Below are 25794 nucleotides of genomic sequence, written 5' to 3'. Positions count from 1 at the left end.
AAGTATTTCTACAAGATTCATCAGTACATAGTATTTAATATAAATGGTTTGGACCGGCTAATGCCTGTTGTAATTCAACTAAAAATACTTTGTAAATATTGATCAAATTTATATAGAAAAAGATAGCAATGTCTACAATACAAGTCAATATCATTATATCCATCATTAAATATATTTTCATATTGTATTTATTTGTATTAGAAATGTTGATATTTTCTATAAATTTGATCAAAACTTACAAAGTTTAACTTAAGAAAAAACTTTCATTCACTATGTTTTACAATAGAGAGAGTACACCCATTCACCTCAATCTACAAAAACTTCCATTCACCAGTATGGCTGTTCTTTTTCCCAGCCAATGAACAAATAGCTGAAGTCCATCTGATGACCAAGGTGCATTGTCCAGAGCTGCTATTTCCCCTGAGGCTTCCCGAGTGGATTTTGCCTGATGTGGGAATTTTGTTGGCGGCTGAATCCAGTGTGATGTGAGTTTGCTGGGCATGGAAAAAGTCATTCCGGCTGTTGCCTGCTTTGTGCTACAAAAATGCTATGACAATGTAGTGTGGGCATCTCATGTTCCTGCCAGTGTGTTTTTTTGTGCCTACTGCTGTGTTTTGCTATATATGTGCCGAGGTTAATGGTATCTTTGTGTTCCCCAGCAATTATGTCCTGGTTGTTGAACTAAAAGTTCAGAACACTGAGAAATTTCAAACGCAAATGTAACAAGATGGCAAGATTTCACATTTCGGAGGCCCTGATGTTGGGAAGGCCACTAACCCTGATTGTGATATTCTATTTTATTCTTATTATATTCCTACTTCTGATAATTAAGGAAGTGTTTTATGTGCAGATTATTATTGATTGGTCTACCTTCCTTTTTCATTTTATCTTACTTGATTGTGAGATGTTAATTCTCTATAGTTGCTGGTGAGAACATGACATTCCTAATTAGGTCCTTACATATCTTCATTTTATTTATAGTAGAAAAATAAAAGCAATATGAAAAGATATCACCTACACACCTTAATTTTATTTATATCACAGTAACAAAAACAATATAAAATGTAACACCTACAATTAGTAAATTAAAAGCATCTACACATCCTCAGAATTACTACAACCAAATAGGATAAATTGCCTCCCCGATAAAACAAATATCCCAATCAAAAACTACAAAATTAACATCTTCTCTACAAGTAGTGTATGTATCTAAGATAATCTACCATACCCAGAGCAAGTAATTGGTTGCCAATGTCCCTCTCATCTCCAGTTCCTGATCTGATTTACAATTTCAGATTGCCTTCTACTGATTTGAGCATCTATGAAATATTGAGTCATCTAGAGAAAGAACCAAGGTGATTTGGATTGAGAGCGCCCGTTGAATACTCCTTAGCAACAGAATGGACAGCAAGAACAGCAGGGAAACATTTTTGTCGCTGGAGGTGGCTCCGCCGGTGCTGGTGCCGGTTCCGCTACTGGGGCTTCTTCAGGTTTAGGTGCTTCCATTGCAGCTTTCGGTGATTCCATTGCGGCTTTCGGTGATTCCATTGCGGCTTTTGGTGATTCCATTGCGGCTTTCGGTGATTCGTTCTTCTCATCATGCGGCTCTGGCTCTGGTGCATGACTCAGTTGCGCCGTGCTTTGTTGGGCAAGATCTGGTTGGTTGTCCTTCGAGCACCCCCTGGCTTTCTCATCACCTGCCAATCTGAAGACACTGTAAATCAGACCGTGATTTGGGAAAATGCGTCCAGAAGTCATTCACTGGGATTGGATATTTCACCAAGTGAAAGAAATATCATACACTTAACTCTTCTTGTGTTTGGGGTACTCTAATTATTAAGCAACAATGGGAGGTAACACAATTCAAACATTTTAACTTTTTAAGACTTAAGTTCTTGATATGAGATCATTTTTTTGCCTAGGTGAACGATTACGCAGAAAACAATTTTGTAATTAAGTTGTTCATTGAGATATCTACTTATAACTTCACAGGTAGTTAGCTATTTAAGGAGATAAAAGGAGTGTCAGTGTACGGCGATAACTGAAAAGTCCAGAAAGAACTTCATACTGAAAAAAGTTAACTAATAGGGGGTGCATGGTATAGAGAGGCCATACATCGGGAATGCAAAGTTGGTCGCGCTTCCTTCGGAACGGTGAGATATGCTATCTATGTGATCCGCGTCTCCTTCCCCCTTCACAGTCGAGCTGCCTTCTCCGGTTGCCTTGGGTGACACTGCCCCCTTGATGGGGCTGGACCCTGGGCTCTGCTTCGGGAACGATGGCAATGGCGCCAAAGGCTCGTTGGGGTTGCCCATCTCACCCGACTTGCCATACAAGACCTTATGGTCCTTGTCGAAGCTCGTGTTCCCGACATTGATGCTGAAGAGAGCCTCGTTCGACGTGACGCTCCAGTCGGTTTGCAATGTTGACGTCCTTGCGAAGACTGACGAGGGGATCCTTTTCGGGTCTGGGCATCCGTCGAGGTTTGGTCCGGCCAGGGAGAATTGGGTATTGAGGACCGGTCCCTCGATCTGGAAGAAATCATCGTCTTCATCCAGGTGCTCCGATGAGGAGGAGGACGAGCCGGCTGCTTTCTTCTCCTCGGCATCCTTGGGTGCAGGGTTGACATTTGTATTAGTGCTCATCTGTGCACTATTGTCGTCTCCGTGTTAATGTGCCATCATCTGGTGTCAAGATTCAAGTGGATTTGTCGAGATCTTGCTGTGGTAACACTTCATGGCATGTGTATGTAGTTCCTGATGAATGGAGAACAAATTCAAAACTTAGCCTCTAATTCAGACATGATTATTTGTGCTACCTCCGTACATGTGAACAAAACTACAGACAGCAAAAGGTACCAGGAACAAGGCTTTACCACATTATTCAATCAGAGCATTTCATTATTTCCTTGACCAGGTCAATTTCTGTACGAATCAAAGGAGGGGTATCAAATATCAATACTACTGCACATTTCACAAATAAAAAACAAAGCAGAAGAACGATGTGGAATGTATGGCAGTACAGAAAGAACAATCAAATAATTAATATAGTGACAGGCTTACCTCTTTCACCTTTGCAAACGAATGTCTTCTGTTCACTTTGATTGATTTTCCGGGGATGTGGGGCCGAAGATAACGACAGCGAAGAGAGGTACCTAAAGTCAAGAAAGAATCGCCTCAGACAGAGACAGGGATGGGTGGAGGAGCAAATGGAACTGGCTAGGAGCAAGTGTGGGTGTAACAGTTGGTTTGTTTGAGAAACAACTTCACCCACTCATTCCCAATGCAGGACTTGACCACTCATCAACTGTGAAGAAGAATGCCGGAGGATGGGCCAACATTATACTATAATTAGCCCATCAGTTCAGAGTTTCACGCTGATGCAGGCAGACGTCTAGAGAATCTAAATTAAGCATGCATTGCAGTGCTGAGGATCCGATCCGACAAGACCGGAGAGTGCGGAAGGACGACAGGCGAGCGACACCGCCTCCGCTTGTTCCGAATAAATCATGCAGCTCAACTCTCTTGCCGCTGTCATCGGAGCACGTCACTGTGCCTCATCGCGCTGGATTCAACTGGCGTATCAGCTAGACACGAAGCAGGCATGCAGAGGCACATGCATCGTGATGGCGTCCCTTGAGGCCGGGCATACATGCCTACTTCAGCATTGGAACTTGTGGCTTTGTTCTTCCCTACTAGACCAACTTTAAGATATCCCTCGCTAGCTCGCACCAGAAGCAGGCTGACGAACGTGATATGAACTCCTCGGCTGACAGTCCTTGACGCCTTATCTCGCCGGTCTCCCCAGTCTGCGCGTATCCGCCAATCATCGTGTGGCACTGCATGACACAACGTTCTTTCCAGCGCAATCTCACGTTGGCGACGAAATATTCCATTCAGCAAGTGATGACAAGCAGCGCGAAGAAAAATTCTGCAGTATGATATCAGCAATGTGGAGCTGCTTTCACCTTTCTCAAGACCCTGCAGTCACCGGTGGTGGTTAGCGTTGGCAAGTTGCAAATGGACATCTGAACTCCTAAGCAACCATCGACTTCAGAGGCAGCAGGAGACAAGGACGATTTCAGCACATGCGTACTAGCTTTATTCCACCCAATTGAATAGAAAAACATCAGATTCCACAAAACTTGTCCAATAGAAACATTCAAGATTCCCTCGCCCTTTTTCCTCCCCTACATTATAGGCATAAAAGGTTATTCATAAAGGGACAGCACTACGCTGAGAAGCGCTGAAAAATGTGTGGGGGGTGTGAGGGTGCAACAACCATCTGCTATGCAGATATTATAGTACTAGACACACAGGAGTGCAGGAGCGTGTTACCCATGATCACCTTCCGCACATACCCAGGTTGACAAGCACTCCATCGGCGGGCAGCACGCCTTTGAGCACGAACGGAATCGTGAACACGTTGGGTAGGATTCCGCGCAGGAAGATGTCCCGGTGTAGACAGAGCGCCTCTTGGGGCAACCTCTATTGAGGCACGCCCTGGTAAGGCTGTTGTGCAATGAACCTGTCCCGGTCAGGAATTTTGTCGAACAGGTGGCGGGCGCGGAAGAGTCGGCGGTGTCCAGCACCACCTTAGAGCGCGCAGTAGGACACGGCGAGCTGGGAGGCGAGAGAGGCCACGTCGGATGAGCCGTGGGCTATGAGACGGGCGTGCAGCTGGTCGAGGTGCTGGATGGAACGGCAATGGCGCAGGAGCTCAACGACATGGCGGGAGGCGAGCATCCAAAGAATTAGGCGCGCGGCGTCCATTAACTTCCCCTCCAAATTATGAGCATTAATTGTGGGCCGTGTTCAACCAAAAGTAAGCCTTATGGACCGTAAACTACTAGATGGGCCGTAATTGCAGGCTAGGCCCATGAACATCTATGCCACTAAACATTTTCTGAGCTTGCAAGGAAGCAAGAACAGTAGGTTCTGTTAAAATTTTGTTCAAATCCTCGTAGCTCCTGGGCGTCATGTGTGGTTCGACGTTATCCCACTCTCTGTGGTTTTTGATCAATAAAGATTAAGCTTTACCCTTTAAAAAATGCTAAAATTTTGTTTGATGGATCCTGCTATTTCATTTAAAGTTGGCTGGGCTGGACTCCACCACCTCCTCAGCTCCTCCACATCCATTTTTCTGGCTCCAAGTATAGTATTGCTCGGGTACTCGTAAACCCCGCGATAGCCCCACACTACTAGGAAAAGGGCTATAGATGGAATGGCCACTAATGGCGTACTGTACATGTGGTGCGCCATTACTAAATACTAATGGCGCATCATGTGTCGGTGCGCCATTAGTGTGAAAATACTAATGGCGCACCACATCCACAGTGCGCCATTAGTAAATTTTTTTTTTAATTTTTTCAAAACTACTAATGGCGCACCGTGGGGTGGTGCGCCATTACTAGTTGCCATTAGTAATTATGTTTCAAATTTTTTTTTCAATTTTTTTATTTTTATTTTTTAAACTACTAATGGCGCACCACTCACAGGCGCGCCATTAGTAATTTTGTTACAAATTTTGTTTGTTTCAATTTTTTTTTTGAAAAACTATTAATGGCACACGGTTGGGGAGGTGCGCCATTACTAGGTGAACTACTAATGGCGCACCACCCCCACGGTGCGCCATTAGTAACTTGGCCCATTCCACCGAATGCACCCCCTGGACCGCCTTTTCAGTTTTTAAAAAAATAAAAGAAAATGATGGAAATGTCAAAAAAATAATAAAATAAAATAAGTTTCCCATGTGATATGTGGTCTAGTTGTTGGGAAAATTAACAAATATGAATTTTGACTTTATTTGCAAAATCTCTCTGGAATCCTCAAAAACCTAACAGAAAAAAAGATACGGGGCTTTTAAGATCTGGAGAGGCAAAAAAATTCAAAAAATATCAAACTTACTAATGGCGCACCTGCTCATGGTGCGCCATTACTATCTTCCCGCCTTCAAAATTCAAAATAAATAAAATAAATAAAATAAATAAAAAAAGTTACTAATTGCGCACCTGCCCATGGTGCGCCATTAGTATCTTCCCGCCTTCAAATTCAAAATAAATCAAAAAAATAAAAAAAAGTTACTAATGGCGCACCTGCCCATGGTGCGCCATTAGTATCTTCCCGCCTTCAAAATTCAAAATAAATAAAAAAAATAAAAAAAATAGTAATGGCGCACCTGCCCACGGTGCGCCATTACTATGCCGTATATATGGCTGGGCGTGTCCTCTCCTCCTTACCTCTTCATTCTTCTCCTCCACTCCACCTCTCCTCCACTTCATCTCCTTCTCCCTCCTCTCCGGTGAGCTCCTCCTCCCTCCTCTCCGGTGAGCTCCTCCTCCCTCCTCTCCGGTGAGCTCCTCCTCCCTCCTCTCCGGTGAGCTCCTCCTCCCTCCTCTTCGGTGAGCTCCTCCTCCCTCCTCTTCGGTGAGCTCCTCCTCCCTCCTCTTCGGTGAGCTCCCCTCATGGTTTCTCCTTCCTCCTCTCCGATGCTCCGGTGAACTCCTCTCCGGCGACCTCCTCCTCCTCTCCGGCGATGTAGGCGAGCACCTCTCCGGCGATGTAGGCGAGCACCTCTCCGGCGACCTCCTCCTCCTCCTCTCCGGCGAACTCCTCTCCGGCAAAAGAACACGGCAAAAGAACGTACAAGATCCAAAAACAGGAACAAAATTTGAAATAATATCGTGCAAAAAAATGAGCCAAAAAACGAGCAAAAAATGGGCAAAAAAATCGCGATCCAGGTCCAAATTCAAAAATAGCAAAGGATACTAATGGCGCATCACTAAACAGTGCGCCATTAGTATGCCGAAGTTACTAATGGCGCATCCTGTTGTTGTGCGCCATTAGTATGCCAAAGCACCTGGGTATAGATGGCCCCCTGGGAGGCATACTAATGGCGCATCTGGGGTGCGCCATTAGTAAAATATACTAATGACGCGGCACTAATGGCGCACCACTAATGCGCCATTAATGGCCAAATTAGGTGCGCCATTAGTAGGCCTTTTCCTAGTAGTGCCAGGGATTTTATCAGCGATCCATCCGGCTGTTTTTCTTAACTAGGCAAAAGATTTTGCCATTTTTATTAATTAAGTGAGAAGGTTTTAGAGTTCAGGCCAAAGGCCAAAATACAATACAACACTTGCGGCATAATGTTACACAAATGCTTTGCTCCGGTAAGGCTCCAAAGCGAGCACTCCCACTGAAACGGCAGTGTTGGGAAAGACCCAAGCGTTTCGTTCCTTTCAGATTTCCCAAGACATAAACAACATCAGGGAGACAAGCTGCCTTTCACGATTGAGTTTGCTTGGACTGGCATTCTGGCTCCACCAATCCTTAACAGAATCCACATCAATCCATTTGATGGGCTGGACATCATGAAGACCAAGCCATCCTTTAATCATGCCCCAACTCTAAGAGTGTGCCAGCATTCAAAAGGGAGGGGTGAGCTGCCGATTCCCGGACTTGTTTGCAAAGTGGGGGGTTCGCGGGACTGTTCGTGGGCGGTTCGCGGGATCGTTCATCGACGGTTCGAGGGATTCCAGGTACGATCTACAGCGACACGTTCTTCTTCCGCTGCAACCCCGGTGACAGTAACAATCATGATCCCAACCCGTTATGTATCTTCATATGGATCTTGGGTGTGTGTAGGCGCGATTTTTTTATTTTCTTCTACGTTTTCCAACACCGAGGACAATGTGAGAGTGAAGCTGGGACATATGCATGTCTTATCAACATATGCATGCCTACATTATCTGCTCTAACTCCGTCACTTTTCATTTTCTTTTGACAATTTAGTTGGTTCATATCTTTAAAATCATAATTTCTTTTTTGAAACCTTTTACATATTTGGACTCGTGGCACCAAGCTCTTTAGGACCAGACCAGTCTTGGATAGATTTGAAACACATTTTTGTTAAATGAAATTCAAATATGATTTTTAGTAGGTTCAACTTTCTTAACTCCCTACTTGAAGTTCAACTTCAATTTCTAAAGAGCTTTTTATAGTCATTTCATAAGATTAGTGTACTTTTCTTGAAACCGTGAAGAATTTTTCATTTGTATTGTAAAGTGCTAAATAAATTGAGTCGGGGGTTGAAGAACTTTCTGAATAGTGGGTCTGCACTTAATTTGTTAGAAATATTAAAGGAATTTGATAGAAAAAGTATTTGGAACCGAAGAACTTTATAGACAGCTTGGCCGAACTTTGATGACAAATTTATGAAACTTTTTTAAGCCACATACAATTTAATTTTATCTTGGGCTCGCATTTTAATTTGAAATGTATTGATATTGGACTTGTTTTCTAGAGCTGACCATGAGAAACTTAAATACATAAACGAATTTAAATTTGCATAATTTAAAAGTAATGGTGACATATATGTTTATTCTGTAATTTTGTGTTGAACATGTGATGGACCTAACATGTGGGTCAAGGGAATTGCATGACTGACAACGTGGTGGGACGGGTTGATTGAATAGGGGACCCTAGATAGACGGCAAGGATCCAAGTTGTGCGGGCAACGAGTTAGGAGAAATCCACTCATACGCACCAAATTCGTGCATAGGGATGGCAATGGGTAGGGGATGGGAGGGTATAACCTCCTTCTACCCAAACCCATACCCATAGAAACTTTCTATACCCACTAACTTCAATACCCATGAGCATAAGCAGACACCCATGCCCATACCTATCGAGTATCCTATACCCAATGGGTATCCATTGGATACAATATATAGCATTTATATTTTTTCGAAGGTAGAGAAATGAGTTCAAAATTCAAGTAATGATGAGAGAGCAGTATAGCACGGATGTGGCCTCCTTCGGCTAGTGCCCTCTTAGAGGCATCAAAGGAGTATGAGCAGCGGTTGGTGAAAACCCGCACAGTGGGAGGCAATGGTGGGAATTGAGGATCTCCTGGATCAAGAGTTGAACAAGAGTCCGGTAGCGAAGAGTCGAGATTTTATCTTTTTGAGGAGTCACATAGGGCGTAGGAGAAGTGGTGAGCGGGTGATTACGTGCATACGAGCTATGGCTGGTTTAAGGAATACGAGATATAGGGTTGGGCAATAGGAGCTGGATGTTGACCCCACATGTTATAGGAGTTATTGCCATAGGAGTTGGGTATTCATTGGGTTACCCTTGGGCGCAATTTCTTATCCATGTGCTACCCATATATTTTACAGCTATGCGTACCCATTATCCGTGGGTATAAAATATCTTCAAGTTTTGCCCATACCTGTTGTTTTCGGGTAGGCACTACTAGAAAAAAGGCTGTTAATGGCGCACCTATTTTGGTTATTAATGGCGCACTATAGGTGCGCCACTATTATCACGCCACTAATAATAAATAGTAATGGCGCACGGCTGGTGCGCCACTGTTAATCTACATAACAGTGGCGCACCACCTGGTGCGCCATTACTACCCAGACACTAATGGCGCAGCTAGAGTGCGCCATTACTAGGCCCAGAAGTGCGCCACTGCTGTTACTCCAAGGGGCCATGTGTACCTTGTGCTCTGGGTTACTAATGGCGCACTTTTAGATAATGCGCCACTGGTGTGTTTATTTCTGTGTGCCACTAAAGTGCAATATGGTGCGCCACTACTATGAATATTAGGAATTTTTTTTGCTTTTCTGATATTTGCATAGGTTACAAAATACATTACAGCACAGAATATAAACAGCACGACATATAAACAACAGATTTATCGAATACAATAGAAGATTAGTCTCCGAATACAATTCATCATATTAGTCTCCGAATTCAAAATACCGAACAAAGTTAGAACATTATAAGTCTCGAGACCGCGAATAGCGAGTTTGTCTTCACATTACAAGTCGATATCTAAACTACCATCACATAGAAGAGGGTTGCGGTCACGATGAGCATCATCGCGATGAAACTGATCTTCATCCGGTTCCTCCTCCGCTCCCTCCTCTCTCCCGCTAGATAGCGCGCGTATCTAGCTTCCGCCTCCGCCCTAATGGTGTACCCTTTGTAACTGACTAACTGTTACCGCTCAAACGGTGAACTTGTCTCCGACACTCCTCCCAGTCGTCGTAGACTCCGGAAACCTCACCCTTGTACACGACATACGACGGCATCTTTATGCACTAGACAAACAAAACGTTAGTAGCAATTCACAGATAATATATAAGCAATATATAAGTATGCAACAAAAGGATCGGAAGAGAAAAGCAACACATTAATAGCACGATTCATGGTCCTACTAATAAATAGCATCAATTACATATAAGTTGAACGACTGTCCAAACTAAATAGACATACAAGTTCATTAAAGTTTAATTACAACATGAGCTAATCGATATTTCAGAACTACATAGCATCAATACTTTTGACTCGACTCAGGGACCGGAGCGTGGATGAAGCCGCCGTCTTTCGTGATGGTCATGAATGTGCGGTCGTTGTCAGCCTGCATTCGTAGCGTTGTTTCTATTTCATTGTTGGACGATTGATATTTGAGGTAGAACTGCCCCGAGGTACGAAGGACATCTTGATAGATGATTTCTGCAAACTCCGACTGGATGTGAAAGAATTCTTGTCTGAGGTCCTCGTCCTGGATTGCCGACAAGCGTGCGGCCCATTCTTTGAGATTATTTGGTAGCATAAGGTGATTATGGTCCCGTACGATCGCCCGCATGTGATGGAGGGCGTAGTAGGCATCCTTCTGACTGCCAAGCGGCTGCTTGACGAAGGGGAACGTCGTTACGTGGGTGAACACGTGCTTGCCGTACCTACAAATTGGCCTCCTGAAGGTGCCTCCAGATTTGGCGTAGCCGGGGAGAGCATCATCAAGAACTTTCTTGATATTTGTGTAGTCCTTCTTCGGTTGACGGTCCGAGTCAAAATACGTGGCCATGGAATATTTCGGGCTTAAGAGGATGAGTGTGCAATGTGTGTCACTGCACAAAACATGGAATGTTAGAAAAACAGAACGATCGAAATCTAAGAAATCATATGCTACGGGGCGGTGAGGGGATGACTTACTCGGAAAAGTAAGGCACGAGGAAGTTATCCTTATCTGGATTCGCCAGAATGACGCCTTCGAGGTATGAACTCGCGACTTGCCGGTCCAGCGCTGCCCAAGATCTTGGCACGCATGTAGAAGGGGTCGACTATCACGATGTCCGGGGTCTTGTCTCTAATGATCCGCATCTCCATACTGAGCGAAAATAGCCGAATGAAGGTGTAGTGCAGCGGATGAAGGTTAAACATAGCGAAGATGTTATCAAACCGCAGGACAATCATACGCCCGATGGTGCTATCGACAAAGACCTTGCCCTCTGGCACCTTGGCCACGAAAACCGGGTATGCCACATCATTCTCGGAGAGACGCTGCTTCTCCATAGAAAAAACACTGTCATGCAGACTCCGCATAGTACCGGTTGCAGCATTGAGCAGATTAGTCGGTAGCATCGGCCTACCCGCCACATGCACCGTCCTCGAGATATCCTTAGGTATTGGTGGCCCGTCCTGAGCACGGATCGTACTCGGTGCCGGCTGGCTCGCACCCTTGTTATTTTTTCTTTTCCGTCCCTTCTGCTTCTTCTGCTGTAATGGGATCGAGTTCTGCTCAGAGACCACCTTCTTGAGTGTGTTGGGGCTGATAATATTTCGCACCTCGGCTATTTGAGTCTCGGTGAAGGCGGCAGCTGGAGGTGTCTCCTGAGAACTGAACGCCAGACGACGCCTGTTGCAATTGGGTTTCTCCGCGGTACCAGCTAGATCGCGATCGTCTTTTGCAGGGTTGGGTTCTTGAGAAGGAGGCCCTAAGAATTCGTCACCGTACCCATGTTCGTTCATGTACTTATCGACGTTGGAAAATGTATCGTCGTCGTCGTCCGGATCCTGTGCCATATGCATGTCCGGATCAGCTGACGGCGGTAGCGTTGCGGCGGTCTTGCCATGGCTTGGGGCCGGCACGACTGGCGGTGTTGTCTGTGGGGTGGTGTCCCCCGCCCTCAAACGAATCTGGCTCTTCGACCAAAGCATGGCCCAGTTTAAGCGGGCGCTGAGGGTCATCACATCATCTTCGTCGGCCCCAAGGGGTTGATACGGAGGTAACAAGTCGTCGCAGCCCCGCAGCACCCGAACCAGTTGAACCCTATACACGGTGGGTGGCATCGGATTACCGTGGAACATGCGGTTGCCCGGTTCAACGATTTTGGCCTTGGCGACATCGATCAACTCGCCGTCCACGAAGTGCAGGAGAGTGCATGAAACGTTGGCGGCGCCCTGCGAAAACATGTAGGGCGTCAGGGATGCCTACTCAAAGTCAAGGAGATGAAGTCATCGGCCGAGGCTTAGTTACCATGATGGCGTCGAGCTCGGCTAATGTCGAGGCACCGCCAATGGCGGGCGTGCAAGTGACGGAGGGGCCGCTTGCTGCCGAGGTGCCGGCCGGCGTATTCTTCCCACACCCGGGTGCATTAAACTCCAATGCCGGCGCCGACGCCGGAGACACCAATGTTGCCTCCGCCGGAGACACCAATGCCGGCGCGTTGTGCGAGTTGCTGCCCGTGAAGCTGGGAATCGGGGGCGGCCCCTGTTGGCCGCCCGCAATCCACCCCTGCAGCCCCTCAAGCAAGGAAGGCATAATGGCGGTGATCGTCGCTCCCAGTTGGTCTCGCACTTGCTCTTGGACTATCTCCGGAATCCGCGCCACTTGTGCCTTGAGTTCTTTAACCTCGCGCTCCTGGCTTTCCGAGCTGGTCTTTCTTTCCTTTCGCCCAGCCTTATAGTATTCCGACCATTTCGTGGACAAGCCTTTGCCGGCCACACAACCAGCTGACGACGGCTTACTGAACTTATCCTTGTGTTTCATTACGTTTAACGCCCTATTTAAAGTGGTGTCCCAAGCGGCAGACGGGGAGCTCTGAGACCCCGCGCTACTGCTTTCAGTTTCCTGCGGAAGGAACGTGAACCATTTAGAAATTTGGCTTCATTAATTAGAATGCAACAATATGGAGCTAATTACGCGGGGGTGTATTCCTTACCAGAACAAGCTCAAGCGCCTTCACCTTCGGATCCGTGGTAAGCTCCTTTGTTACCGGATCCACCTTGTACCGGGCCCTGACATAGTTCCTGGTCTGCTTTTCATGGTATTTATTGAAGAGGGGCGGTAGGCCTTGCTCGGCACGCTCCGCGTCCTCCTTGTCCCATATAGGTTCCGCCACTCTGTAACCGCCGGGACCGAGTTTGTGGACCCCTAAGTTCAAGTCCCGCATATCTTTCCCCCACTGACTTGATTCCGTGGATGCGTTGCTCTCACACTTGATCTTGAACTCCAGGTAGTCAGCTTCGCTGATCGAAGGATTTCTCTCCTTGATCTTCTCATAACTATCACCACTTAGAATCCTTCTCTTCACCGCGGCTCTCCAAGTAGCCAGGGTCGTGCTCATCTTCGTGAGGGCGGCACTGTTCACTTTATTCCCTGAGAGGCGTGTGTTTGCGAAGTCACCAGGGAACTTGTATCGTTCGTGCAGCTTCGTGAAGAGGAGGTTGCGCAAATTCCCTCGGTCACGATGCCTTAGGTTCTTGGTGTTGATCGAGACGGTGCTCCGGAGAATGCACCCGAGTTGTCCCGTGTACCCACTGACTAATTCTTTGGGCGCCGTTGTTTGCCCACTGGAGGACACTTCAATAAATTCCTCCTTGACGGTGCCGAGCACGTTCGGGCGCCGGTCCTTCCGTTGCCTCTTCGGTTGGCTGCCATCTGTGCGTTCGCTGCCATCATCAGAGGTGGCATCCTCGGTGGCACCATCAGTGGTGTCATCCCCGACGCCACTAGGGGTTGTGTAGTCGGGATCGGTGTCTTCCGCGGCGTCCTCACAGCGGTGAGGTTCTTCCTCCATCTCCTGGGACAGCTCCCAGAATGGCTTGCCCGAACCGCCGGCCTCATCGTTGTCAGCCATGTTCGCTCTAAATAGGAAAAAAGGCTACTAGAGTTATTGGATAAGGGTAGTATCTATTCTTCTATCCTATATATTTTCACATTACAGGTTATAAACACCCCTTTACCCAAAAGATTGTTCCTTTTCCTTCTGCATGGAGTAGTAACAAATTCAGTTAACAAACTAGATTGCATTTATTCTGACTAGAGCGGAGACCTGGACCGGATGATCTTAGATAGGATGCTTAGTATCACTAGCACATGCAGAGCACCACAGACCGTTGCCAAGGAAGTAGCAGATGTAACATTTAAATGCTCACACCAAAGCAGCTAACAAACAACAAAATAACATCTGAATTCTAAGGCTCTGTCTCTGACAATTAACTCCAGTTTCCATCCTATCTCAAGCATCATTCAAAAATATATTTTAACGAACACAATTGTTATAAATACCTCTTACAATGGATACCAAAAACCTGTATCCATATTGTTCGATCCCAGGAGAACTGGCTACGTTGACAACATAAAAAAAATGAAACATGCAGGACACACAGACAGACACATAAATTTGCAATCAGAATCAACTATCCTATACCACTGGATAGTGCAGCCCCTGCCCGCTTCTTAAAAATTGGTTATATCAAGTGCTAAGTTGTCTAGAAACTGTGGATTAAGATGAACAAGACAAAAAAACTATCTACCCCAGCCTTAGCACCAGGTCCAGAAAACAACACCCCGCCCCAGCAGGCGCAGAAATTGGTGTTTGCATTATATCTCCAACGGCAACGGGGTGCCGCCCAAGATCTGCTCCGATTCATTGGGGGGGGGGGGGGGGGGGGTTGTCTAGCCCTGCTCGGCCCCCTTGTCTCCGCCCCTGCGGGTGAGAGCTAGGGCTGTGGCCTAATCGAGCGCCACCTCATCTTTATGCCGAGAGAATGCCGATACTGCCCATGGCGGGCCGCCAAATTCACAGGTGGTGGCACAGCCTCTCCGACAAAAACACAAATCACGAGAAGATCTGCGCTTCGCGGCCGTTGACATGCATGGCCCACCAGGTCCCACATGCGGCATGTCATTGAGTCCTAGCACGGCAGCGCGGGTGCATGAATGTCACTGAGTCCTAACACGGCAGCGCGGGTGCATGAAGGGTGGACACTATTTATTGGTTGTCACAACACTGAAGATCCAACTACCAGGATCGTTTCGCTTGACCTTGTTTCCCACCCTCTCTCATAATCCTATCTCTCACTCTCTCTGGATGTCCACTCTCCCGTGTATGCCGCGGTGGCAGCGGCCAGGGTGGGGGCGATTGACGTGTGGTAACTGCGGGATCGGCTGCCGTTGTGCACCGGAATGGCGCTGGACGTTACACAGCTCTACGTCGTGCCCACGTGCGACGCACCTGCCCTTTGGTCGCTGATGCAGACACCGCTTGAATGATTCTGGCTCGATGGTCATTTGTACTAGTGTACATAGCTGTCGGTTTAGTACTATGCAACCAGACTGAATGTTACACATACTGGTATTTTTAATGAGGCTTCGTATTTGATCACCTACGACTTAATCAACTAGAATTATACTCCCTCTGTTCATAAATGTAAGTCTTTTTAGACATTTCAAATGGACTATAACATACGGATGTACGTAAACATATTTTAGAGTGTAGATTCACTCATTTTGCTTTGTATGTAGTAGTCATTTGTTGGAATATCTAGAAAGACTTATATTTGGGAACGGAGGGAGTATTTCTCATGCGGCTTCTTATGGCTGCGAGCAATGGATATGTGTTGATTTTGAGTTGCTATGGTGTTAATTGTCTTAACCCTATCCCGCAAAAAAAAGTATTAACCCTAACCACTTTTCATCCTTCTTACCAAACAAAAGAAAAGCTATCCAATTCACTAATCCTCACCCAACCAACAGTGAAAATGGCTATCCCTAACCACATGGCCGGCGATATCCTCAGCTAATGCAATGGTGCCATCGAACCATACCCTTGTCTGCGATGATGTGGCAGCCATGAGATTTTTCGGCGCCATAATCTGATCACTTAAATGGGTTTAATGACTAAATTTATTATTTTCTGAGTTACTCGATACAAAATCTGAACATAAAGCGGGGAGGAGTCCGAACAGCTAGCTGCGAGTCTGAAGCGGAATTTAGCGCCACTTGATGCCATACTTGCAATGATTGTCTGTTAGGAGCGTTAAGAGCATCTCCATCTTGGCGTCTCAAACCACCTCCTCAAACATCCAGGCAGATGGCCCGATCACTGACCGGTTTCAAATACTCGGGCTGCCCGCACCCTTATATTCAACCTAAATATGAGGCGGATATGGGGTGGCCCGGTGCGATCTAGCGCGTCCTTTATGTCGAACCTGAGCCCAACCCCAACAAAAATTGCATCAAATCCCCCTCTGACCTACCCGATTTCACTTGCGCCGGACTGCACATTGCTCTCTATGTGTTCGACACATTGTCCGACAAGGTTTTTTATGATTTTTTTGTAAGAGCTCGATGAAATGATTGTCAAAAAGTTATCATTCTTATGAAAAATTGTCACTGTTAGTAGCGGCCATCAATGCTCGCCTTGTGAAGGGTATGAGCTCCTTCACAATGTGAGCATTGATAGCCTCTATTAACAGAGTAGCTTAATGCTTTTGCCTGACGTTGCTATTTAAGCCGACCGCATCACTCCTCCGGCGGTGAGGTAGGACTAAAAACCCCAAACGATGCCGGTGAAATAGCCCTATTAAGTACGAACAATTTATTTGGTGTTTAGAAAACCACGCCGGTCCAACATGAACTAATACATCCAAAATGATTGACGTGCATGTCTTAGGTATTTTGAATATAGAGTTTGTGATTGTAAATGGGAAAATTTGTGACTCACCCGGTCACTGTACGCGTGCCATTGAGCGGGTCCGCGGAAGTTGCCCCCAATCATTTATAAACTGACCCTTTGGGTGGCTCGAAACTTTCATCCCCTTTCCGAGGAGAGAGAGAAGATAACTAATGGAGGGCGCGGCACAGACAGTTTTGATCAATGTTGGGCAGCTGGTTGGCCAGGAGTTCCGGCAGCTCCGTGCCGTCGGCGGCGAGGTCGCTGAGCTGAAGGACGAGCTGGCCACCATGAACACCCTCCTGCGCATGCAGTCCGAAGCCGATGGCAGTGGCTTGAGCCACTTCGTCCGGGAGTGGATGAAGCAACTCCAGGAGCTCGCCTACGACACGGAGGACTGCGTCGACCTTTACTTGTTTCGCATCAGGTGCCGGCAGGGCGACGGTTTCCTCCTCTGGTCCAAGCGACTGCTGGCAACGCTTTTCCCTCGCCATCGCCTCGCCGGCGAGATCACGGCCCTCCGCCTACGTGCTGTTTCCATCAGCGAGCGCCATGCTCGTTACGGCGTCAGCATGGACCTGCTTGGCCGCAGTGCTTCTTCTTCTGAGGCTTCCCAGGCAGTGGTGGCGTCAGCACGTGCGCTCCCGCTCCGCCCTCACAACGACCACAACCAGTTCCAGTTGGTCGGCATCAAGGCCCAGGCTGCGGAGCTGGCCATCAAGGTGAATGCCTCAGTGGGTGAGGACGACAAAAAGATCAAAGTGTTCTCCATCGTGGGCTTTGGAGGGCTCGGGAAGACCACCCTGGCCATGGAGGTATGCCGGCAGCTCGAGATGGAGTTCGAGCGCCAGGCGGTAGTGTCTGCGTCGCAGTCATTTGGCAGCAAGGACGTCGAGGGATTACTGAAGCACCTGTTTCGGCAGATACTGCGGCTGAAGTCTCAGCCCGTGGCTCCTAATAACAAGAACGGACAGCCCAAAGAGACCTCGGAGCGCGTGGACCTGAAGTGCGAGGAAGCCTCCTCGGAAGAGGCAGCCAAGAAAGCCTTGGAAGAGGGAGCCAAGCACGCGGCTGATGTAGCGAAAAAGCTAGCGGAACTTCTTGGTAAAATTGACAGCATGAATGTAGGCCAGCTACAAAGCGAGGTCGGAGAGAGTCTTCGGGACAGCAGGTAACCAGCAACACACACGCACAAACACACTATATTATATATACAGTACTTGATTATAACAATCTCAAATAAAAAGAACTTTCAACCATGTTTAACAATCACTTATGAGTTGCTCATAGCCTGATATAGATGAATTTAAGCATTGTCAAAAATATTTGTGATTTTACCATGTTATGACAAATAAGATGTTGCTTCTGCTTTTTATCTCACTCTAGCATATGCACCCCCTGGCTCCCTTTGAAAGATACGAAAGAACTATTCAAGCAAGTCATAAGAAACGAACTATTCAGAGCATCTCCAACGCTAAAAACAGTTTACAGCGAAATAGACACTTTTAGCGTGCCAGGAGCGCTCGCTCTAGTGGCCGCTGCAAAAAATTAAGCGCGCGCCGCTCTAGCAGATGCGCTAAACTACAGCGCACGATACACATACATATGCGAAAAACAAGATACATAGATACAACGATAGATAGATAAAAAAACGGTACATAGATAGTTCAACAAGATAAACATAGATAGTTCATAGCATAGTTCAACTACTCGTCGTCATCCTTCTCCGACTCCGACTCGATGATGTCCTCCTCCTCCTCCGACGTCGTAATGAAGGCGTCAATATACCGATCATCGTTTTTATCCCAGGTCGACGCGTTTCCTAGCTCGATGTTGAAGAGTGCGGCCTGCTTCCGCGTACGCCTGCCCTCGTGATAGGCGGCTCGCTCCGCCCTCTCATCCCTCCTTTGCGCGTAGAATTCGTGCTCGTTGACGACGTCCTGCGGGAAGCGTTGGCGCCACAGCGCCATGGCCTCCTCATCCATCTCAGCGATGCCGAGGCGGCGCTCCCGCCTCCGGTTGTCGCACCGGTCCTCGTCGGTGACAAGCCGCGGGGGAGGCGTGAGGTCCTGCGCCTGCCCCTGCGTTGCCACATCCGGGAAATTCATCTCCCTACGAGGCCACCAGAGGCGCCAAGCAGCCGCGTCATACGCGCGGGCGGCCTCGTGGGCGGTGTCGAAAGTGCAGAGGCCGAGGCGCATCTCGTCGGACCGGATCTCGGCGGAGAAGGCACTGAAGGGGCGCCCGCGGACGTCGTGGTAGCCTGAAGCTCCCCGGCGGCGGCGAGGCGAGAAAGAGCGAGGAGAGAGCGGCAGAGGGCGCGTGGTGAGGTGGAGAGCAGTGGGAGGGCGCGTGACGGGCGCTGCATTTATAAAGCGCGCCGGACGCCGCGCGCCAAAACTAGCGCGCCCGGTCACTTTCGCGCGCGCGATTTTTTCCCGCGCGCCGGAGTTTCTCGCATCCGCTGGAGCGCGCGAAACCGTTCCGTGCATGCTAAAACTCACTTTTACCGTGTGCGCGCATTTTTACCGCCACTATTGGAGATAGTCTCAAGCAAGTCATATTTACTAAATTTACACACGATCAAGAGTTAACTAACAAAAGTACTTGATCCGATAGTTAACAGACCAAATGTGAAAATATGTTTTGGTAGATAATAGAGTACACTTCGTTGCATTTGAAGAAGCGTGCATAGAGCTAAGGGCATCTCCAACGCTGACCCGCAAACCGCATGCCGCATCTGTCCACAGACATGGGACCAGTTCATGGACACAGATGCATGAGCCGACTATCTAACGCTAGTCGTATACATTTAAAACCGTACTTGAACTAAACATACAAAATTCATCAAACAGGATTTTATCAAAGTTCAGACATAATTTACATAAAAGATCGATATTTTGACCGTTTAACTAAAAAGTGAAATAAAAACCTAAACCCTATACCGGGCGACCACCTCATACGCGTGGCCGCCCTGCCCTGCTGCACCGTCATGGCCGTCCATGTTGTGGTGTTGGTCGTCGTCCCTCCAACGGTGGAAGGGCGCCGGAGGGCCGTGACAGCCTTGTACGGCGGCCGCCAACTGCTCGCTGAGGAGCCGCTTTGCCTCCTCCTGTCCGGCGCAGTGGGCCGTTGTAGCCAATGCAGACGGCGCCCTTGCCTCTGCCAGTGTTGGTGGACACGCTAAGCAATCACTCCTCGCTGATCTTGACAAGCTCGCAGTCAAGGTGGCAGCGGCGCCTGGCGGCCGTCTCCGCTGTGGTCACGGAGGGGTCGAGTGCCCACCCAGCGGCGAGGTTCGGGTCGTTGCGGACCCATTCTGGCGCCGGGTCAAACTTGGCAAACGCCAAGCGGCGGGCGGTGTTTCGCCGACGTACATGGCCTGCTGTCTCGCTGCGCCCTCCTCCTCGGAATCGACGGCCCTCGAGCCCGAGGGACCGCCGGCACCACTGCCTTCGATGTAGTGGAGGATGCAGCCCCGCGCCTTCGTGATTACGGGCGACAGCTCCTCCTTGACAGGGCGGTGATTGCAGTGGGGCGGCGACGTAGGCTCGTCCTTGACGCGGTGTCCAATCTGGAAGCCGTGGTTGCGTGGGGGCGACGCCAGCTCCTCCTTGCCGCGACGTCTGATCTGGATGCCTCAGTTGCGCGGGGGTGACGACGGATCCCCCTTGACCCGCCGGAATGAGGACGCCGGCTCCCACTTCACGTGGTAGCACGGCGGCGACAGTGACTCATCCTTGACTCATGACGGCGATGGTGGCGCCGGGCCCATCTGATGGAGCAAATGCTCCGTCATGATCTCCATTTGACAGACGAATTCTTTGTTTGTTAGAGCAGCCTTTGCAAGGAGGCAGGGCCGCTGCTGCGGCTGCAGCTCCGGCATCTGGTTCTCCTCGTCGCCGGAGGTGCCGACCACCATGGATGCCGAGGGTCCCGGAGATCGAGGGCGGGGCGGCACCGACAAGATCCCCTTGGTGATGCACTGCCACCGCCACCGCCTCCGCGTGTCGGCGCAGAGAACCACAACTTCGGCATCGCCGCTGGAGTTGGAGGGGCTCTGAGAGGAGGGGATCGGAGAGGACGAAGTGCGGATGTGCATTGCCAGTGCATGGCTTAAATAATAGCCGCGGCCATGCGATGTGAAGGGTCGGTCAGCTGCTTCAATGTGGCGCAGCGACCGGAGTTGGTTCCTCGGGAGGCTACATCTGTATTGAAGCGGCGGCTCCCGATAGGTTGTGTCGGTCAGCGTCGCCCTCTCATCCGGTCACGTCGCTCGGCATCAATGTCGGCCATTGCATGCTCTGGGCTGGCATGAATGCGGCATGGAATGCTATAATGCCCCGGACACATCCGCTGGTGGTTGTTATCCCTAGCGGGATCTAGACTGGCCCACAGATTAAAACTAATATTTTCTGCGCACCTTTGTCCTCACTCGTGCGCACCCGGGAGCAACTTCCCGGCCAGTCACCCATGCTGAAATTACTCCAAGCTGAGCACGCTTAACTTTGGAGTTCTTTCCGAATAGGCTCTCGGAAAAGAAGGAATTTTTTATTGATATGAGTAGTCTATCATCTCTAATAAGCCAGGCTATCACATACACCCCCACTCAGAGGAACCGACGTCCTCGTCGGGCCACATGAACGTTTTCTCTTGGCACATACGCCTGTGCATCCAGTCCGGAACATGTGCCATGCCGTGTGCCACGACGGGTCACACACGTCATGCACAACATGACCGCGCACCTGTCCGCAAACATCCGTGTAACCGCGAGGGTCGGCTCTGATACCAACTTGTAACGCCCCGAACACACCCGCCGATGGTCGTTATTCCTGGCGGGATCTAGACTGGCCCACAGATCAATACTAGTCTTTTCTGCGCACTTTGTCTTCATTCGTGCGCACCCGGGAGCAACTTCCCGGCAGTTACCCAACCTGAAATTACTCCAAGCTGAGCACGCTTAACTGTGGAGTTCTTTCCGAATGGGCTCCCAGAAAAAAAGGAATTCCTTATTGATATGAGTAGTCTATCATCTCTAATAAGTCAGGCTATCACAGATGCAGCGCGTGCATCAAATGGAAAGTGCAGAAGAGTCGGGTATGACTTTTTAGTGGGTCGGGTAAGTCAAACGCGGGCGTGGCAGCGGTTTGGATGCCCGCAAAGCCCCGCCCCCTCCCCAGTTTGTACCCGGTTTGGGCGAAAACATGTCTAGACCGACATGCGGATCAATACAAGCCAGCGTTGGATGGCAAAACACATCCGGATCCTGTGGTCTAAGCGATTGCGAGTGGTTTGAGGATCGGCGTTGGAGATGCGCATCTCCAACGATTTATTACAAAGTTGACAATGTCCTAGCGATTTACAAAGTTGACAATGTAGCAAAGAGTGCATCTAATGATAATGATATGCCACCTTGCGTGATACCACAAACCCCACTAACTCAAGCTACTGAACATTTAGTTATCACTTGTTGACATAAAATCTTGGTGGGATACCACACTAGTGTTTCTACACGAAAGGGCTAGCAGAAGTCCACGGCACAACAGTTTCAAGATTTTCATTAATTGCATAACTGGCTTAACGCAAATGGTATTAGATAATTGTTCGTTTTTATATGCTAGTTAGCCACATAAAATCAGATATAAAAGCCTAAGAAAAATTCTATATATTTTGATGCAGTGAATTAATTGCTATTTTGTCCGGACAACTCTTTGTAACTCTTGCATATCAATGAGTGCAGGTTCCTAATTTTGATCGATGATGTATGGAGCAAAGCAGCCTGGGAGGCAATCTGGTCCAAGTTACCAAGCAGCAACTGCAGCAGTAGAATCATTGTGACCACTCGGATAGATACCGTGGCAAAAGCATGCAGCAATGTTGGTGACTATTACATCCATCATATGAAGGCCCTAGAAGAGGAAGAGTCCAAACGATTGTTCCGGAGCAAAGCATTTGGCTCAATTTCCGAAGATTCTTGCCCGAAGGAGAAGGAATTGGAAGGTGAAATTGAAACAATTTTAAAAAAATGTGGCGGGCTACCATTAGCCATTGTTAGTATTGCAAGCCTTTTGGCAAGCTATACACATCCAGAAGGGAAGAAGATGTGGCAAATAGTTGGCAGATCAACTGGTTCACAGATGGACATCAACCCTACCTTGGAGGGGATGAGGCAGATACTCACACTTAGCTATGACCACTTACCCCATCACCTCAAGGCTTGCATGATGTATCTTAGCATTTTCCCGGAGGATTATATTATTTGTAAGGATCGGCTGTTGAAGAGATGGATCGCTGAAGGTTTGATTCCCGAGAAGCGAGGGATGACCCAGATGGAGCTTGCTGAAGCCTACTTCAGTGAGTTGATGAGTAGAAGCATGATTGACCAAGGTATCGATATAGTCAACATGTACCAGTGGAGGGAAGAGACGTGCCGAGTGCACGACATGATGCTTGAGGTCATTGTGTCCAAATCCCTAGAGTCCAACTTTGTTAGCCTGGTAGGTGGGCAATATGAAGGGATGTCATATGATAGGATTCGCCGTCTTACCATACATGGTGGAGTAGAGGCAGCCCAGGAGTTATCGTCAAAGAAAATGGCACTACATCATGGTACATGGAATGGCATCAAGGGGATGACTATGCAGCATGTCCGGTCTCTGAGCATATTTGATTCTGAAGTGCCCAAGTTGCTTGCTCGTCTAGGAGAGTTCACCTTGCTAAGGGTACTTGACATGGAAGACTGCAAAGGCCTAGAAGAAAAGTATCTGAAGCATATCTGCCGGATGTACCTTTTAAGGTTCTTGAGCTTGAAGGGTACAGATATCAAGCAGATGCCTTCAAGAATTGGGAATCTCGAGCATTTGCAGACCCTTGATGTACGTCAAACACAACTTACAAGTCTGCCAGAAACAGTTATAAAGCTAGAGAAGCTGGAGCACCTGTTGTTCACCACCAAAGGTAATTTATGGTCTGCGTGGATGGCGCCCCGAGGGATCAACAGAATGAAGGCACTACGCCACCTGAATAAAGTGATTGTGATAGACCCGATGGTCGCCAAGGAGATTGGTGAATTGGATCAATTGCAAGAGTTGTGTATCTATGTTGACTCAAGACATGAAATTCATCCAGATGTTCCCGAAGGGCTTGCCTGCTCCCTGAGCATGATGTACTCGCTCGAGTGGCTGGACATTGGAAATTTCGGTTGCGAGCTATGGCCTTTCGTACAGGTGTTGAATTTTCTACATGGGGTAGAGACGCCACCACGGCTTCTCCGTTACCTTAGGATCTGCGGCCGCATTGACAAATTGCCAGACTGGGTGGGGTCACTCACTAACCTTATTGAGTTTGACATAGCGTGGACATACCTTGATGGTGACCAACTATTCAACGTCCTGTGTAAGTTGCCCAACCTGGAGAGGCTGACCCTGGGGCCATACTTCATAAGACACGTTGAATATATGGTTGCAGGCAGTAACCAGTCCTTTCGCGAGCTCAAGGAACTTACTCTGGGCTATTCTCCTGAAGTTCCCCGAGTTTATATATTTAAGGAAGGATGCATGCCAAAGCTGGAGACACTTGTGCTGAATTATGGTGACCAGTGGAAGAAAATGGAGGGTATCGAGCACTTGACAAAGCTTAAAGAGGTGCAGATCGGTGGCATTACCATGGAAGGTGCAGTGGCTGAGACACGAGAGCTGCTGAAGGAGGAGAATGAGAGGCAACGCAATAATGGGTCCGAACAGATCAGAGTTGTAATGGGGTAGGAGTGATCACTCTGCTTGAAGAAAGTCTAACGGAAGCTTGCACTGGAGCAACTAAAGCTGGACTCCCATCAAACTCAGTTTTACTTGGTCCTTTCATTTTCTTTCATTTTTTTTGCGGGGTTAGTTCTTTCATTGTTGATGTGGTTGGTTCTTGTCATGTAAAGCTGGAAGTCCTAGCTATTTAATTTACTTTTAAATGTTGTTCAAGCATCTGATTCCAATAAAGCTGGGCCAGTTGAATTGTCATTATGGTTACTTAAATTTCTATGTAATTTGCAAGTTCAGTTTCAATCCAAAGTATCTGCATGAACTATGGCTCAAAAACTGCAGTCGACTTGAAACCTTTGGCAATAACAAACGGCCTAAAGTTAAGCACTGGCAAGGCATCCATGTACTTGCCAAACATACATGACACCGTTCAGATTCAGCCTAAGATGCTCTCTGTTCATAGTTCACCGCAGTTCATTAATTAGGTCGGATCTGTTTCCTGCGCACACAAAATTATATGCACAGGCATATGCAGATATGCTACAACAGTTCAGTTAACACCCCATCACTTTGAGTTCTCGCATATTATATGTACTTATATGTATAAATTTTGACTATTGAGGGTTGCTTTCCAACTCATCCGGCTAATATTATCTACAAATGCAATCTCTTCTTGCAGCAGTGGAGTCCGTTGGGGAGGCGCAAGGATGCTGAGATTCTCAAGAACGCCCAAGACCGTCTGATGCAAATGTATGTGTTGGCTAGGGAGCCTTCGACCACTACCGACGAGGTGGTCCCTTTTGCGGCCTGACGAGCCTGCGTGCTCTGTACGGGCTTCGGCCATGTAACATGTTGGTGGCCTGCTTGACCTTCGCCTTATTTAGCTTCGATCGCATTCGTGTCTGGGCCGGTTAGGCTTTTGGTTGGTGTTGTACTAAGACTTATGTCGTGTTACGCTGCCTGTTGGGGGCTTTATTAAGTTAAAGCCGGACGCATCTGGCGTCTTCGTTCTAAAAATATGTATAAATTGTATGCCCTGTCCAACCTATTGCCGGGACTGTTCCCTTTCACACTGTCTTCTTCTCCCTATTAATACTTGCCTCCCCATCATGGTCATAAGCCGCCACTAAAGTATTTTTACCTAAATAAACAACCTAAATACTTAAATGCGCAGCTGCGCTATCTGGATGGTGCGAGCGCACGCGCTAGACGACAAAAATAGTTTGCTGTCTGTAACAAACGCGTTATCCAGTGGGTACTGTAAAGAATACCTATGCGCATGCATGTGCC

The 25794-nt window shown here is 48.0% G+C and overlaps 2 protein-coding genes across 4 annotated transcripts; one reads left to right on the top strand and one right to left on the bottom strand.

Moving 5' to 3' along the window:
- Positions 1–1017: 1017 nt before the first annotated feature.
- On the bottom strand, positions 1018–4771 carry LOC123119267 (actin cytoskeleton-regulatory complex protein pan1). Of its 3 annotated transcripts, none has more exons than XM_044538994.1 (6): positions 4361–4771; positions 3274–4189; positions 3063–3154; positions 2876–2924; positions 2116–2756; positions 1018–1705 (listed from the first exon to the last, which is right to left on the bottom strand). In XM_044538994.1, exons 5-6 carry the CDS (start codon positions 2643–2645, stop codon positions 1390–1392), a joined length of 846 nt encoding a protein of 281 aa, XP_044394929.1. In that variant the 5' UTR covers positions 2646–2756; positions 2876–2924; positions 3063–3154; positions 3274–4189; positions 4361–4771; the 3' UTR covers positions 1018–1389. The 3 variants fall into 3 exon arrangements, with proteins under 3 accessions (XP_044394929.1, XP_044394930.1, XP_044394928.1); XM_044538995.1 differs by having other exon boundaries at positions 3968–4189; XM_044538993.1 differs by having other exon boundaries at positions 3063–4189; positions 4348–4771.
- Positions 4772–16757: 11986 nt separating this feature from the next.
- LOC123119266 (disease resistance protein Pik-2) lies at positions 16758–24719 on the top strand. Its single transcript, XM_044538992.1, has 2 exons — positions 16758–17924; positions 22494–24719. Exons 1-2 carry the CDS (start codon positions 16927–16929, stop codon positions 24514–24516), a joined length of 3021 nt encoding a protein of 1006 aa, XP_044394927.1. The 5' UTR covers positions 16758–16926; the 3' UTR covers positions 24517–24719.
- The last annotated feature ends 1075 nt before the right edge of the window (positions 24720–25794 follow it).

The sequence above is a fragment of the Triticum aestivum genome, chromosome 5D (assembly GCF_018294505.1).
Source record: "Triticum aestivum cultivar Chinese Spring chromosome 5D, IWGSC CS RefSeq v2.1, whole genome shotgun sequence".
In the NCBI taxonomy this organism is placed as follows: Eukaryota; Viridiplantae; Streptophyta; class Magnoliopsida; order Poales; family Poaceae; genus Triticum; species Triticum aestivum.
The sequence above is the reverse complement of the archived record's forward strand: the minus strand, read 5'-3'. Positions and strand labels throughout refer to the sequence as shown.